Source organism: Nerophis ophidion, linkage group LG08, assembly GCF_033978795.1.
Source record: "Nerophis ophidion isolate RoL-2023_Sa linkage group LG08, RoL_Noph_v1.0, whole genome shotgun sequence".
Classification (NCBI taxonomy): Eukaryota; Metazoa; Chordata; class Actinopteri; order Syngnathiformes; family Syngnathidae; genus Nerophis; species Nerophis ophidion.
In genome coordinates, this window is record NC_084618.1 from 18,725,829 (window position 1) to 18,745,504 (window position 19,676).

Genomic DNA, 19,676 nt, shown 5'->3' on the forward strand with positions numbered 1-19,676 from the left:
CCCCAGACTGGAAGTCTTCACAGATAGGGGTGAGGACGGCGAGAAACGTCATCAGGACCCTTTTTCCTCCTAGCCGGGAAATTGCAAAAAGCCGCTGCCTGACCAGGGCTCAGAAAATCTGTAGAGACTCCTTTCACCCCCCACCAAGGACTGTTTTCACTGCTGGACTCTGGAAAGAGGTTCCGCAGCCTCCGTAGCATAACCTCCAGGTTCTGTAACAGCTTCTTCCCTTAAGCTATAAGACCCTTGAACGCATCATAATATTCCCCTCAATTCCTCCCAAAAAACGGATTAACTTACAAAACCCGTTTCCTTATGAGTTGGGAAATTATGTCAGATGTAAATATAAACGGAATACAATGATTTGCAAATCCTTTTCAACCCATATTCAATTGAATATGCTACAAAGACAAGATATTTGATGTTCAAACTGATAAACTTCTTTTTTTTTTGCAAATAATAATTAACTTAGAATTTCATGGCTGCAACACGTGCCAAAGTAGTTGGGAAAGGGCATGTTCACCACTGTGTTACATCACCTTTTCTTTTAACAACACTCAATAAACATTTGGGAACTGAGAACATTAATTATTGAAGCTTTGAAAGTGGAATTATTTCCCATTCTTGTTTTATGTAGAGCTTCAGTCATTCAACAGTCCGGGGTCTCCGCTGTCGTATTTTACGCTTCATAATGCGCCACACATTTTCGATGGGAGACAGGTCTGGACTGCAGGCGGGCCAGGAAAGTACCCGCACTCTTTTTTTTACGAAGCCAGGCTGTTGTGACACGTGCTGAATGTGGCTTGGCATTGTCTTGCTGAAATAAGCAGGGGCGTCCATGAAAAAGACGGCACTTAGATGGCAGTATATGTTGTTCCAAAACCTGTATGTACCTTTCAGTATTAATGGTGCCTTCACAGATGTGTAAGTTACCCATGCCTTGGGCAGTAATGCACCCCCATACCATCACAGATGCTGGCTTTTCAACTTTGCGTCGATAACAGTCTGGATGGTTCGCTTCCCCTTTGGTCCAGATGACACAATGTCGAAAATTTCCATAAACAATTTGAAATGTGGACTCGTCAGACCAAAGAACACTTTTCCACTTTACATCAGTCTATCTTAGATAATCTCGGGCCCGGACAAGCAGGCGGCGTTTCTGGATGTTGTTGATAAATGCATAGTAGAGCTTTAACAGATGTAGCGACAAACTGTATTTAATGACAGTGGTTTTCTGAAGTGTTCCTGAGCCCATGTGGTGATATTCTTTAGAGATTGATGTCGGTTTTTGATACAGTGCTATCTGAGAGATCGAAGGTCACGGTCATTCAATGTTGGTTTCCAGCCATGCCGCTTATGTGGAGTGATATCTCCAGATTCTCGGAAACTTTTGATGATATTATGGACAGTAGACGTTGAAATCCCAAAATTTCTTGCAATTGCACTTTGAGAAACGTTGTTCTTAAACTGTTTGACTATTTGCTCACGCAGTTGTGGACAAAGGGGTGTACCTCGCCCCATCCTTTCTTGTGAAAGACTGAGCATTTTTTGGGAAGCTGTTTTTATACCCAATCATGGCACCCACCTGTTCCCAATTAGCCTGCACACCTGTGGGATGTTCCACATAAGTGTTTGATGAGCATTCCTCAACTTTATCAGTATTTATTGCCACCTTTCCCAACTTCTTTGTCACATGTTGCTGGCATCAAATTCTAAAGTTGATGATTATTTGCAAAGAAAAAAAATGTCTGTCAGTTTGAACATCAAATATGTTGTCTTTGTAGCATATTCAACTGAATATGGGTTGAAAAGGATTTGCAAATCATTGTATTCCGTTTATATTTACATCTAACACAATTTCCCAACTCATATGGAAACGGGGTTTGTACTTTTAATAGTCACAAGACCTATTACTCAAATATTGTTCACAAATCTGTCTAAATCTGTGTTAGTGAGCATTTCTTCTTTGCCAAGATAATCCCTCTCACCTCACAGGTGTGGCACATCAAGGTGCTGATTAAACAACATGATGATTGTACAGGTGTGCCTTGGGCTACCCGCAATTAAAGGTCACTCTGAAATGCGCAGTTTTATCGCACAGCAAAATGCCACAGATGTCGCAAGTTTTGAGGGAGTGTGCATTAGGTATGATAACTGCAGGAATGTCCACCAGAGATGTTGCCTGTGATTTGAACGTTTATTTTTCTATCATAAGGCACTTCTAAGAATTTGGCAGTACATCCAACCGGCTTAACATCCTGTGGGATGTTCCATATAAGTGTTTTGATGAGCATTCCTCAACTTTATCAGTATTTATTGCCACCTTTCCCAACTTCTTTGTCACGTGTTGCTGGCATCAAATTCTAAAGTTAATGATTATTCGCCCCAAAACATTTTTTTCATCAGTTTGAACATCAAATATGCTGTCTTTGTAGCATATTCAACTGAATATGGGTTGAAAATGATTTGCAAATCATTGTATTCCGTTTATATTTAAATCTAACACAATTTCCCAACTCATATGGAAACGGGGTTTGTATTTGTCGAAGTTATGACACTGTGGACGTTTCCTCCTCTCCCCCCGTGTTCGTCAAGTTAGACAGGACCACACCACTGCCAGTTACAGAGTTTTAACACAGTGTTATTTCTCCTTTTACAAATATCACTATTACTTTTCATCCCTCTGCCTCTTTCTTGTCACTCCCCCTCTGCCTCATGGTCTCCAGCGCTGCCAAATAAAGGAACAGGTGATTAGATAACTCGTTCCAGCTGAGGTATCCACTCACCTGTGCCCGCCCGCAGGGAACGTGCGGGCCACGCCCTTCTCCACAGACACCAATGCAGAGGTTTTTGGATTTTTTTTTTTTTTAAGAAAGAAACTGCTGGAAGGCCCACAAGGAGCGATCCAGACTGACTGGTCGGACTGGTAAGACTGGGAGGCGGAGCGGCTCGCCAGGTGTGGTGCAACACCCTCCAAATACCTGCAGAGGACCGACCGAGGACTCGAGGACGGGGAAGTGCGGCCGGAACATCACATTTCAATCAGGCGGAGTACAAATCCAAAGACCCGTGCTGAGAGTGACTTCCACTGTGAGTACCACTTTAGAAGAAGACACTTGCTGTGTCTTAAAAATATTTGCAATGGACACCGCTCTTTATTTTTTGCAGCCACAACAGAAGAATTCGGCATTCAGAGGGGACAGATGGAGCTCAAAAGGGAGGCGGATGTCCCCAAGATTGAACTCTTTGTCAAGGTGGGGCCGCTTGGATTTCATGTCCATATTTTCCTGATCTTCTTTGGGTGCTTTGGCGGCCGAACGGGAAACATCAAACGCATTGTTGACAACCGTGGTGACGAGTAAAAACAAACAAATGACTACATAGAAAGTAGGTTGTTTTTTTTTATGTGACCTGGTCATGTCTCAAATGTCGTCATGTCTCCAATGTGGGCGTGAAGAGTCTGCACACGACATTCCTCAGATGTGGGACACGAAGAAGGTCTGAGAGTGGAGCCGGCTCGGCAGGATGCCGCACGCTTTGGTCCCATGAACATGCCAAAAGACACTTTCAGACATTTTAGTCAACTGGACACGCTAAAAGACACTTTCAGACATTTTGGTTACATGCACACCGCAAAAGACACTTTCAGACCTTTTAGTCAACTGCACACGCCAAAAGACACTTTCAGACATTTTGGTCACATGCACACTCAAAAAGACACTTTCAGACATTTTGGTCACATGCACACTCAAAAAGACACTTTCAGACATTTTAGTCAACTGCACACGCCAAAAGACACTTTCAGACGTTTTAGTCAACTGCACACGCCAAAAGACACTTTCAAACATTTTGGTCACATGCACACGCTAAAAGACACTTTCAAACATTTTGGTCACATGCACACGCTAAAAGACACTTTCGGACATTTTGGTTACATGCACACCGCAAAAGACACTTTCAGACCTTTTAGTCAACTGCACACGCCAAAAGACACTTTCAAACATTTTGGTCACATGCACACGCTAAAAGACACTTTCAAACATTTTGGTCACATGCACACGCTAAAAGACACCTTCGGACATTTTGGTTACATGCATACACCAAAAGACACTTTCATACATTTTGCCAAATGCACACGCCAAAAGACACTTTCAAACATTTTGGTCATATGCACACGCTAAAGACACTTTCGGATATTTTGGTTACATGCACACACCAAAAGACACTTTCATACATTTTGTCAAATGCACACGCCAAAAGACACTTTCACACATTTTGGTCACATGTACATGCCAAAACACACTTCCAGATATTTTGGTTACAAGCACACACTAGAAGACACTTTCCGACATTTTGGTCACACGTACACGCCAAAAGACACTGTCAGACATTTTGGTCACATGCAAACGCCAAAAGACACTTTCAGACATTTTGGTCAAATACACACGCCAAAATACACTTTCAGACATTTTGGTCACATGCATACACCAAAAGACACTTTCAGATATTTTGGTCACATTTAAACGCCAAAAGACACTTTGTGACATTTTGGTTTCATGCACACACAAAAAGACACTTTCAGACATTTTTATCACATACACACGCCAAAAGACACTTTCAGACATTTTGGTCACATGCAAACACAAAAAGATACTGTCAGACATTTTGGTCGGATGCACACGTCAAAAGACAATATCAGACATTTTGGTCACATACACACGCCAAAAGACACTTTCAGACATTTTGGTCACATGCTCACGCCGAAAGACACTTTGAGACATTTTGGTCACATGCACACACAAAAGACACTTTCAGACATTTTGGTCACATACACACGCCAAAAGACACTTTCAGACATTTTGGCCACATGCACACCGCAAAAGACACTTTCAGACCTTTTAGTCAACTGCACACGCCAAAAGACACTTTCAAACATTTTGGTCACATGCACACGCTAAAAGACACTTTCAAACATTTTGGTCACATGCACACGCTAAAAGACACTTTCGGACATTTTGGTTACATGCATACACCAAAAGACACTTTCATACATTTTGTCAAATGCACACGCCAAAAGACACTTTCAAACATTTTGGTCATATGCACACGCTAAAGACACTTTCGGATATTTTGGTTACATGCACACACCAAAAGACACTTTCATACATTTTGTCAAATGCACACGCCAAAAGACACTTTCACACATTTTGGTCACATGTACATGCCAAAACACACTTCCAGATATTTTGGTTACAAGCACACACCAGAAGACACTTTCCGACATTTTGGTCACACGTACACGCCAAAAGACACTGTCAGACATTTTGGTCACATGCAAACGCCAAAAGACACTTTCAGACATTTTGGTCAAATACACACGCCAAAATACACTTTCAGACATTTTGGTCACATGCATACACCAAAAGACACTTTCAGATATATTGGTCACATTTAAACGCCAAAAGACACTTTGTGACATTTTGGTTTCATGCACACACAAAATGACACTTTCAGACATTTTTATCACATACACATGCCAAAAGACACTTTCAGACATTTTGGTCACATGCAAACACAAAAAGATACTGTCAGACATTTTGGTCAGATGCACACGCCAAAAGACAATATCAGACATTTTGGTCACATACACACGCCAAAAGACACTTTCAGACATTTTGGTCACATGCACACGCCGAAAGACACTTTCAGACATTTTGGTCACATGCACACACAAAAGACACTTTCAGACATTTTGGTCACATACACACGCCAAAAGACACTTTCAGACATTTTGGCCACATGCAAACACAAAAAGATACTGTCAGACGTTTTGGTCAGATGCACACGCCAAAAGACAATATCAGACATTTTGGTCACATACACACGCCAAAAGACACTTTCAGACATTTTGGTCACACGCACACGCCGAAAGACACTTTCAGACATTTTGGTCACATGCACACACAAAAGACACTTTCAGACATTTTGGTCACATACACACGCCAAAAGACACTTTCAGACATTTTGGCCACATGCACACCGCAAAAGACACTTTCAGACCTTTTAGTCAACTGCACACGCCAAAAGACACTTTCAAACATTTTGGTCACATGCACACGCTAAAAGACACTTTCAAACATTTTGGTCACATGCACACGCTAAAAGACACTTTCGGACATTTTGGTTACATGCATACACCAAAAGACACTTTCATACATTTTGTCAAATGCACACGCCAAAAGACACTTTCAAACATTTTGCTCGTATGCACACGCTAAAGACACTTTCGGATATTTTGGTTACATGCACACACCAAAAGACACTTTCATACATTTTGTCAAATGCACACGCCAAAAGACACTTTCACACATTTTGGTCACATGTACATGCCAAAACACACTTCCAGATATTTTGGTTACAAGCACACACCAGAAGACACTTTCCGACATTTTGGTCACACGTACACGCCAAAAGACACTGTCAGACATTTTGGTCACATGCAAACGCCAAAAGACACTTTCAGACATTTTGGTCAAATACACACGCCAAAATACACTTTCAGACATTTTGGTCACATGCATACACCAAAAGAAACTTTCAGATATTTTGGTCACATTTAAACGCCAAAAGACACTTTGTGACATTTTGGTTTCATGCACACACAAAAAGACACTTTCAGACATTTTTATCACATACACACGCCAAAAGACACTTTCAGACATTTTGGTCACATGCAAACACAAAAAGATACTGTCAGACATTTTGGTCAGATGCACACGCCAAAAGACAATATCAGACATTTTGGTCACATACACACGCCAAAAGACACTTTCAGACATTTTGGTCACATGCACACGCCGAAAGACACTTTCAGACATTTTGGTCACATGCACACACAAAAGACACTTTCAGACATTTTGGTCACATACACACGCCAAAAGACACTTTCAGACATTTTGGCCACATGCAAACACAAAAAGATACTGTCAGACATTTTGGTCATATGCACTCGCCGAAAGACAATGTCAGACATTTTGGTCACATGCACACGCCACAAGACACTTTCAGACATTTTGGTCACATGCACACACCAAAAGACACTTTCAGACAGTTTGGTCACATGCACACACCAAGAAACACCTTCAGACATTTTGGTCACATACACATGCCACAAGACATTTTCATACATTTTGGTCACATACACAAACCAAAAGACACTTTCAGACAGTTTGGTCACATGCACACACCAAAAAAATCTTTCAGACATTTTGGTCATATGCACACGCCGAAAGACAATGTCAGACATTTTGGTCACATACACACGCCACAAGACACTTTCAGACATTTTGGTCACATGCACACACCAAAAGACACTTTCATACATTTTGGTCACATGCAAACACAAAAAGATACTGTCAGACATTTTGGTCATATGCACACGCCAAAAGACAATGTCAGACATTTTGGTCACATGCCCACGCCAAAAGACAATGTCAGACATTTTGGTCGCATGCACAATCAAAAACACACTTTCAGACATTTTGGTCACATGCACACGCCAAAAGACACTTTCAGACATTTTGGTCACATGCAAACACAAAAAGATACTGTCAGACATTTTGGTCACATACACACGCCAACAGACAATGTCAGACATTTTGGTCCCATGCACACTCAAAAAGACACTTTCAGACATTTTGGTCACATGCACACGCCGAAAGACACTTTGAGACATTTTGGTCACATGCACACACAAAAGACACTTTCAGACATTTTGGTCATACACACGCCAAAAGACACTTTCAGACATTTTGGCCACATGGAAACACAAAAAGATACTGTCAGACATTTTGGTCATATGCACTCGCCGAAAGACAATGTCAGACATTTTGGTCACATACACACGCCACAAGACACTTTCAGACATTTTGGTCACATGCACACACCAAAAGACACTTTCAGACAGTTTGGTCACATGCACACACCAAGAAACACTTTCAGACATTTTGGTCACATACACGGGCCACAAGACACTTTCATACATTTTGGTCACATACACAAACCAAAAGACACTTTCAGACAGTTTGGTCACATGCACACACCAAAAAACACTTTCAGACATTTTGGTCATATGCACACGCCGAAAGACAATGTCAGACATTTTGGTCACATACACACGCTACAAGACACTTTCAGACATTTTGGTCACATGCACACACCAAAAGACACTTTCAGACAGTTTGGTCACATGCACACACCAAAAAACACTTTCAGACATTTTGGTCACATACACACGCCACAAGATACTTTCATACATTTTGGTCACATACACACGCCACAAGATACTTTCATACATTTTGGTCACATACACACGCCACAGGATACTTTCATACATTTTGGTCACATACACACACCAAAAGACACTTTCAGACATTTTGGTCACATGCACACGCCAAAAGACACTTTCAGACATTTTGGTCACATGCACACACAAAAGACACTTTCAGACATTTTTGTCACATACACACGGCAAAAGACACTTTCAGACATTTTGGTCACATGCAAACACAAAAAGATACTGTCAGACATTTTGGTCATATGCACACGCCAAAAGACAATGTCAGACATTTTGGTCACATGCACAATCAAAAACACACTTTCAGACATTTTGGTCACATGCACACGCCAAAAGACACTTTCAGACATTTTGGTCACATGCAAACACAAAAAGATACTGTCAGACATTTTGGTCACATACACACGCCAAAAGACAATGTCAGACATTTTGGTCACATGCATACTCAAAAAGACACTTTCAGACATTTTGGTCACATGCACACGCCAAAAGACACTTTCAGACATTTTGGTCACATGCACACACCAAAAGACACTTTCAGACATTTTGGTCACATTTAAATGCCAAAAGACACTTTGTGACATTTTGGTTTCATGCACAAGCCAAAACACACTTCCAGATATTTTGGTTACAAGCACACGCCAAAAGACACTTTCAGACATTTTGGTCACTTGCACACACCAAAAGACACTTTCAGACATTTTGGTCACATGCACACTCAAAAAGACACTTTCAGACATTTTGGTCACATGCACACGCCAAAAGACACTTTCAGACATTTTGGTCACATGCACACACCAAAAGACACTTTCAGATATTTTGGTCACATTTAAACGCCAAAAGACACTTTGTGACATTTTGGTTTCATGCACAAGCCAAAACACACTTCCAGATATTTTGGTTACAAGCACACGCCAAAAGACACTTTCAGACATTTTGGTCCCTTGCACACACCAAAAAACACTTTCAGACATTTTGGTCACATACACACGCCACAAGACACTTCCAGACATTTTGGTCACATGCACACTCAAAAAGACACTTTCATACATTTTGGTCACATGCACACGCCAAAAGACACTTTCAGACATTTTGGTCACATGCAAACACAAAAAGATACTGTCAGACATTTTGGTCACATACACACGCCAAAAGACAATGTCAGACATTTTGGTCACATGCACACTCAAAAAGACACTTTCAGACATTTTGGTCACATGCACACGCCAAAATACACTTTCAGACATTTTGGTCACATGCATACACCAAAAGACACTTTCAGATATTTTGGTCACATTTAAACGCCAAAAGACACTTTGTGACATTTTGGTTTCATGCACACACAAAAAGACACTTTCAGACATTTTTATCACATACACACGCCAAAAGACACTTTCAGACATTTTGGTCACATGCAAACACAAAAAGATACGGTCAGACATTTTGGTCAGATGCACACGCCAAAAGACAATATCAGACATTTTGGTCACATACACACGCCAAAAGACACTTTCAGACATTTTGGTCACAGGCACACGCCGAAAGACACTTTCAGACATTTTGGTCACATGCACACACAAAAGACACTTTCAGACATTTTGGTCACATACACACGCCAAAAGACACTTTCAGACATTTTGGCCACATGCAAACACAAAAAGATACTGTCAGACATTTTGGTCATATACACACGCCACAAGACACTTTCAGACATTTTGGTCACATGCACACACCAAAAGACACTTTCAGACAGTTTGGTCACATGCACACACCAAGAAACACTTTCAGACATTTTGGTCACATACACACGCCACAAGACACTTTCATACATTTTGGTCACATACACAAACCAAAAGACACTTTCAGACAGGTTGGTCACATGCACACACCAAAAAACACATTCAGACATTTTGGTCATATGCACACGCCGAAAGACAATGTCAGACATTTTGGTCACATACACACGCCACAAGACACTTTCAGACATTTTGGTCACATGCACACACCAAAAGACAGTTTCAGACAGTTTGGTCACATGCACACACCAAAAAACACTTTCAGACATTTTGGTCACATACACACGCCACAAGATACTTTCACACATTTTGGTCACATACTCACGCCACAAGATACTTTCATACATTTTGGTCACATACACACGCCACAGGATACTTTCATACATTTTGGTCACATGCACACACCAAAAGACAGTTTCAGACAGTTTGGTCACATGCACACACAAAAGACATTTTCAGACATTTTTGTCACATACACACGCGAAAAGACACTTTCAGACATTTTGGTCACATGCAAACACAAAAAGATACTGTCAGACATTTTGGTCATATGCACACGCCAAAAGACAATGTCAGACATTTTGGTCACATGCACACTCAAAAACACACTTTCAGACATTTTGGTCACATGCCCACGCCAAAAGACAATGTCAGACATTTTGGTCACATGCACAATCAAAAACACACTTTCAGACATTTTGGTCACATGCACATGCCAAAAGACACTTTCAGACATTTTGGTCACATGCAAACACAAAAAGATACTGTCAGACATTTTGGTCACATACACACGCCAACAGACAATGTCAGACATTTAGGTCCCATGCACACTCAAAAAGACACTTTCAGACATTTTGGTCACATGCACACGCCGAAAGACACTTTCAGACATTTTGGTCACATGCACACACAAAAGACACTTTCAGACATTTTGGTCATACACACGCCAAAAGACACTTTCAGACATTTTGGCCACATGCAAACACAAAAAGATACTGTCAGACATTTTGGTCATATGCACTCGCCGAAAGACAATGTCAGACATTTTGGTCACATACACACGCCACAAGACACTTTCAGACATTTTAGTCACATGCACACACCAAAAGACACTTTCAGACAGTTTGGTCACATGCACACACCAAGAAACACTTCCAGACATTTTGGTCACATACACACGCCACAAGACACTTTCATACATTTTGGTCACATACACAAACCAAAAGACACTTTCAGACAGTTCGGTCACATGCACACACCAAAAAACACTTTCAGACATTTTGGTCATATGCACACGCCGAAAAACAATGTCAGACATTTTGGTCACATACACACGCCACAAGACACTTTCAGACATTTTGGTCACATGCACACACCAAAAGACACTTTCAGACAGTTTGGTCACATGCACACACCAAAAAACACTTTCAGACATTTTGGTCACATACACACGCCACAAGATACTTTCATACATTTTGGTCACATACACACGCCACAGGATACTTTCATACATTTTGGTCACATACACACACCAAAAGACACTTTCAGACATTTTGGTCACATGCACACGCCAAAAGACACTTTCAGACATTTTGGTCACATGCACACACAAAAGACACTTTCAGACATTTTTGTCACATACACACGCCAAAAGACACTTTCAGACATTTTGGTCACATGCAAACACAAAAAGATACTGTCAGACATTTTGGTCATATGCACACGCCAAAAGACAATGTCAGACATTTTGGTCACATGCCCACGCCAAAAGACAATGTCAGACATTTTGGTCACATGCACAATCAAAAACACACTTTCAGACATTTTGGTCACATGCACACGCCAAAAGACACTTTCAGACATTTTGGTCACATGCAAACACAAAAAGATACTGTCAGACATTTTGGTCACATACACACGCCAAAAGACAATGTCAGACATTTTGGTCACATGCATACTCAAAAAGACACTTTCAGACATTTTGGTCACATGCACACGCCAAAAGACACTTTCAGACATTTTGGTCACATGCACACACCAAAAGACACTTTCAGAAATTTTGGTCACATTTAAACGCCAAAAGACACTTTGTGACATTTTGGTTTCATGCACAAGCCAAAACACACTTCCAGATATTTTGGTTACAAGCACACGCCAAAAGACACTTTCAGACATTTTGGTCACATGCAAACACAAAAAGATACTGTCAGACATTTTGGTCAGATACACACGCCAAAAGACAATGTCAGACATTTTGGTCACATGCATACTCAAAAAGACACTTTCAGACATTTTGGTCACATGCACACGCCAAAAGACACTTTCAGAAATTTTGGTCACATTTAAACGCCAAAAGACACTTTGTGACATTTTGGTTTCATGCACAAGCCAAAACACACTTCCAGATATTTTGGTTACAAGCACACGCCAAAAGACACTTTCAGACATTTTGGTCACTTGCACACACCAAAAGACACTTTCAGACATTTTGGTCACATGCACACTCAAAAAGACACTTTCATACATTTTGGTCACATGCACACGCCAAAAGACACTTTCAGACATTTTGGTCACATGCACACACCAAAAGACACTTTCAGATATTTTGGTCACATTTAAACGCCAAAAGACACTTTGTGACATTTTGGTTTCATGCACATGCCAAAACACACTTCCAGATATTTTGGTTACAAGCACACGCCAAAAGACACTTTCCGACATTTTGGTCCCTTGCACACACCAAAAAACACTTTCAGACATTTTGGTCACATACACACGCCACAAGACACTTCCAGACATTTTGGTCACATGCACACTCAAAAAGACACTTTCAGACATTTTGGTCACATGCACACGCCAAAAGACACTTTCAGACATTTTGGTCACATGCAAACACAAAAAGATACTGTCAGACATTTTGGTCACATACACACGCCAAAAGACAATGTCAGACATTTTGGTCCCATGCACACTCAAAAAGACACTTTCAGACATTTTGGTCACATGCACACGCCAAAAGACACTTTCAGACATTTTGGTCACATGCAAACACAAAAAGATACTGTCAGACATTTTGGTCACATACACACGCCAAAAGACAATGTCAGACATTTTGGTCACATGCATACTCAAAAAGACACTTTCAGACATTTTGGTCACATGCACACGCCAAAAGACACTTTCAGACATTTTGGTCACATGCACACACCAAAAGACACTTTCAGAAATTTTGGTCACATTTAAACGCCAAAAGACACTTTGTGACATTTTGGTTTCATGCACAAGCCAAAACACACTTCCAGATATTTTGGTTACAAGCACACGCCAAAAGACACTTTCAGACATTTTGGTCACATGCAAACACAAAAAGATACTGTCAGACATTTTGGTCAGATACACACGCCAAAAGACAATGTCAGACATTTTGGTCACATGCATACTCAAAAAGACACTTTCAGACATTTTGGTCACATGCACACGCCAAAAGACACTTTCAGACATTTTGGTCACATGCACACACCAAAAGACACTTTCAGACAGTTTGGTCACATGCACACACCAAAAAACACTTTCAGACATTTTGGTCATATGCACACGCCGAAAGACAATGTCAGACATTTTGGTCACATACACACGCTACAAGACACTTTCAGACATTTTGGTCACATGCACACACCAAAAGACACTTTCAGACAGTTTGGTCACATGCACACACCAAAAAACACTTTCAGACATTTTGGTCACATACACACGCCACAAGATACTTTCATACATTTTGGTCACATACACACGCCACAAGATACTTTCATACATTTTGGTCACATACACACGCCACAGGATACTTTCATACATTTTGGTCACATACACACACCAAAAGACACTTTCAGACATTTTGGTCACATGCACACGCCAAAAGACACTTTCAGACATTTTGGTCACATGCACACACAAAAGACACTTTCAGACATTTTTGTCACATACACACGGCAAAAGACACTTTCAGACATTTTGGTCACATGCAAACACAAAAAGATACTGTCAGACATTTTGGTCATATGCACACGCCAAAAGACAATGTCAGACATTTTGGTCACATGCACAATCAAAAACACACTTTCAGACATTTTGGTCACATGCACACGCCAAAAGACACTTTCAGACATTTTGGTCACATGCAAACACAAAAAGATACTGTCAGACATTTTGGTCACATACACACGCCAAAAGACAATGTCAGACATTTTGGTCACATGCATACTCAAAAAGACACTTTCAGACATTTTGGTCACATGCACACGCCAAAAGACACTTTCAGACATTTTGGTCACATGCACACACCAAAAGACACTTTCAGACATTTTGGTCACATTTAAATGCCAAAAGACACTTTGTGACATTTTGGTTTCATGCACAAGCCAAAACACACTTCCAGATATTTTGGTTACAAGCACACGCCAAAAGACACTTTCAGACATTTTGGTCACTTGCACACACCAAAAGACACTTTCAGACATTTTGGTCACATGCACACTCAAAAAGACACTTTCAGACATTTTGGTCACATGCACACGCCAAAAGACACTTTCAGACATTTTGGTCACATGCACACACCAAAAGACACTTTCAGATATTTTGGTCACATTTAAACGCCAAAAGACACTTTGTGACATTTTGGTTTCATGCACATGCCAAAACACACTTCCAGATATTTTGGTTACAAGCACACGCCAAAAGACACTTTCAGACATTTTGGTCCCTTGCACACACCAAAAAACACTTTCAGACATTTTGGTCACATACACACGCCACAAGACACTTCCAGACATTTTGGTCACATGCACACTCAAAAAGACACTTTCATACATTTTGGTCACATGCACACGCCAAAAGACACTTTCAGACATTTTGGTCACATGCAAACACAAAAAGATACTGTCAGACATTTTGGTCACATACACACGCCAAAAGACAATGTCAGACATTTTGGTCCCATGCACACTCAAAAAGACACTTTCAGACATTTTGCTCACATGCACACGCCAAAATACACTTTCAGACATTTTGGTCACATGCACACACCAAAAGACCCTTTCAGATATTTTCGTCACATTTAAACGCCAAAAGACACTTTGTGACATTTTGGTTTCACGCACACACAAAAAGACACTTCCAGACATTTTGTTCACATGCACCTGCTAAAAGACACTTTCATACATTTTAGTCAATTGCACACGCTAAAAGACACTTTTAGACATGTTGGTCACATGCACACAGAAAAAGACACTTTCAGACATTTTTGATCACATGCACACACAAAAAGACATTTCCATACATTTTAGTCACACGCCAAAAGACAGTTTTAGACATTTTGGTCACATGTACACGCCAAAAGACACTTTCAGACATTTTGTTCACATGCACACGCCAAAAGACACGTTCAGACATTTTGGTCACATGCACACACCAAAAAAAACTTTCAGACATTTTGGTCACATGCACACACCAAAAGACACTTTGTGACATTTTGGTTTCATGCACACGCCAAAACACACTTCCAGATATTTTGGATACAAGCACACACCAAAAGACACTTTCAGATATTTTAGTTACATGTACACGCCAAAAGACACTTTCAGACATTTTAGTCACATACCAAAAGACACTTTCAGACATTTTGGTTACATATACACGCCAAAAGACACTTTCAGACATTTTGGTCTCTTGCACACACCAAAAGACACTTCCAGACATTTTGGTCACATACACACGCCAAAAGACACTTTCAGACCTTTTGGCCACATGCAAACACAAAAAGATACTGTCAGACATTTTGGTCATATGCACACGCCAAAAGACACTTTCAGACATTTTGGTCACATGCACACACAAAAGACACTTTCAGACATTTTTGTCACATACACACGCCAAAAGACACTTTCAGACATTTTAGTCACATACCAAAAGACACTTTCAGACATTTTGGTTACATATACACGCCAAAAGACACTTTCAGACATTTTGGTCTCTTGCACACACCAAAAGACACTTCCAGACATTTTGGTCACATACACACGCCAAAAGACACTTTCAGACCTTTTGGCCACATGCAAACACAAAAAGATACTGTCAGACATTTTGGTCATATGCACACGCCAAAAGACACTTTCAGACATTTTGGTCACATGCACACACAAAAGACACTTTCAGACATTTTTGTCACATACACACGCCAAAAGACACTTTCAGACATTTTGGTCACATGGAAACACAAAAAGATACTGTCAGACATTTTGGTCATATGCACACGCCAAAAGACAATGTCAGACATTTTGGTCACATGCCCACGCCAAAAGACAATGTCAGACATTTTGGTCACATGCACAATCAAAAACACACTTTCAGACATTTTGGTCACATGCACACGCCAAAAGACACTTTCAGACATTTTGGTCACATGCAAACACAAAAAGATACTGTCAGACATTTTGGTCACATACACACTCAAAAAGACACTTTCAGACATTTTGGTCACATGCACACGCCAAAAGACACTTTCTGACATTTTGGTTTCATGCACAAGCCAAAACACACTTCCAGATATTTTGGTTACAAGCACACGCCAAAAGACACTTTCAGACATTTTGGTCACTTGCACACTCAATAAGACACTTTCAGACATTTTGGTCACATGCACACGCCAAAAGACACTTTCAGACATTTTGGTCATATGCACACACCAAAAGACACTTTCAGATATTTTGGTCACATTTAAACGCCAAAAGACACTTTGTGACATTTTGGTTTCATGCACAAGCCAAAACACACTTCCAGATATTTTGGTTACAAGCACACGCCAAAAGACACTTTCAGACATTTTGGTCACTTGCACACACCTAAAAACACTTTCAGACATTTTGGTCACACGCACACACCAAAAGACACTTTCAGACCGTTTGGTCACATGCACACACCAAAAAACACTTTCAGACATTTTGGTCACATACACACGCCACAAGACACTTTCATACATTTTGGTCACATACACAAACCAAAAGACACTTTCAGACAGTTTGGTCACCAGCACACACCAAAAAACACTTTCAGACATTTTGGTCACATGCACACACCAAAAAACACTTTCAGACATTTTGGTCACATACACACGCCACAACACACTTTCATACATTTTGGTCACATACACACGCCACAAGATACTTTCATACATTTTGGTCACATACAGACGCCACAGGATACTTTCATACATTTTGGTCACATACACACACCAAAATACACTTTCAGACAGTTTGGTCACATGCACACACCAAAAAACACTTTCAGACATTTTGGTCACATACACACGCCACAAGACACTTTCAGACATTTTGGTCACATACACACACCAAAAGACACTTTCATACATTTTGGTCACATACACACACCACAAGACACTTTCAGACATTTTGGTCACATGCACACTCAAAAAGACACTTTCATACATTTTGGTCACATGCACACGCCAAAAGACACTTTCAGACATTTTGGTCACATGCAAACACAAAAAGATAATGTCAGACATTTTGGTCACATACACACGCCAAAAGACAATGTCACACATTTTGGTCACATGCACACTCAAAAAGACACTTTCAGACATTTTGGTCACATGCACACGCCAAAATACACTTTCAGACATTTTGGTCACATGCATACACCAAAAGACACTTTCAGATATTTTGGTCACATTTAAACGCCAAAAGACACTTTGTGACATTTTGGTTTCATGCACACACAAAAAGACACTTTCAGACATTTTTATCACATACACACGCCAAAAGACACTTTCAGACATTTTGGTCACACGCACACACCAAACGACACTTTCAGACCGTTTGGTCACATGCACACACCAAAAAACACTTTCAGACATTTTGGTCACATACACACGCCACAAGACACTTTCATACATTTTGGTCACATACACTAACCAAAAGACACTTTCAGACAGTTTGGTCACCAGCACACACCAAAAAACACTTTCAGACATTTTGGTCACATGCACACACCAAAAAACACTTTCAGACATTTTGGTCACATGCACACGCCACAAGACACTTTCATACATTTTGGTCACATACACTAACCAAAAGACACTTTCAGACAGTTTGGTCACCAGCACACACCAAAAAACACTTTCAGACATTTTGGTCACATGCACACACCAAAAAACACTTTCAGACATTTTGGTCACATACACACGCCACAACACACTTTCATACATTTTGGTCACATACACACGCCACAAGATACTTTCATACAATTTGGTCACATACAGACGCCACAGGATACTTTCATACATTTTGGTCACATGCACACGCCAAAAGACACTTTCTGACATTTTGGTTTCATGCACAAGCCAAAACACACTTCCAGATATTTTGGTTACAAGCACACGCCAAAAGACACTTTCAGACATTTTGGTCACTTGCACACTCAATAAGACACTTTCAGACATTTTGGTCACATGCACACGCCAAAAGACACTTTCAGACATTTTGGTCATATGCACACACCAAAAGACACTTTCAGATATTTTGGTCACATTTAAACGCCAAAAGACACTTTGTGACATTTTGGTTTCATGCACAAGCCAAAACACACTTCCAGATATTTTGGTTACAAGCACACGCCAAAAGACACTTTCAGACATTTTGGTCACTTGCACACACCTAAAAACACTTTCAGACATTTTGGTCACACGCACACACCAAAAGACACTTTCAGACCGTTTGGTCACATGCACACACCAAAAAACACTTTCAGACATTTTGGTCACATACACACGCCACAAGACACTTTCATACATTTTGGTCACATACACAAACCAAAAGACACTTTCAGACAGTTTGGTCACCAGCACACACCAAAAAACACTTTCAGACATTTTGGTCACATGCACACACCAAAAAACACTTTCAGACATTTTGGTCACATACACACGCCACAACACACTTTCATACATTTTGGTCACATACACACGCCACAAGATACTTTCATACATTTTGGTCACATACAGACGCCACAGGATACTTTCATACATTTTGGTCACATACACACACCAAAATACACTTTCAGACAGTTTGGTCACATGCACACACCAAAAAACACTTTCAGACATTTTGGTCACATACACACGCCACAAGACACTTTCAGACATTTTGGTCACATACACACACCAAAAGACACTTTCATACATTTTGGTCACATACACACACCACAAGACACTTTCAGACATTTTGGTCACATGCACACTCAAAAAGACACTTTCATACATTTTGGTCACATGCACACGCCAAAAGACACTTTCAGACATTTTGGTCACATGCAAACACAAAAAGATAATGTCAGACATTTTGGTCACATACACACGCCAAAAGACAATGTCACACATTTTGGTCACATGCACACTCAAAAAGACACTTTCAGACATTTTGGTCACATGCACACGCCAAAATACACTTTCAGAC

The 19,676-nt window shown here is 40.4% G+C and overlaps 1 protein-coding gene across 1 annotated transcript in view; it reads left to right on the forward strand.

Annotated features, from left to right (window-relative positions):
* The first annotated feature begins 2,922 nt into the window (after positions 1 to 2,922).
* The window catches only part of clic3 (chloride intracellular channel 3), a 40,198-nt gene continuing 23,444 nt past the window's right edge, over positions 2,923 to 19,676 (forward strand). The window contains exons 1-2 of the mRNA XM_061907939.1: positions 2,923 to 3,090; positions 3,169 to 3,254. Of these exons, the coding sequence (XP_061763923.1) occupies positions 3,204 to 3,254 (51 nt within the window). The 5' untranslated portion in view covers positions 2,923 to 3,090; positions 3,169 to 3,203. The remainder of the gene's footprint in view (positions 3,091 to 3,168; positions 3,255 to 19,676) is intronic.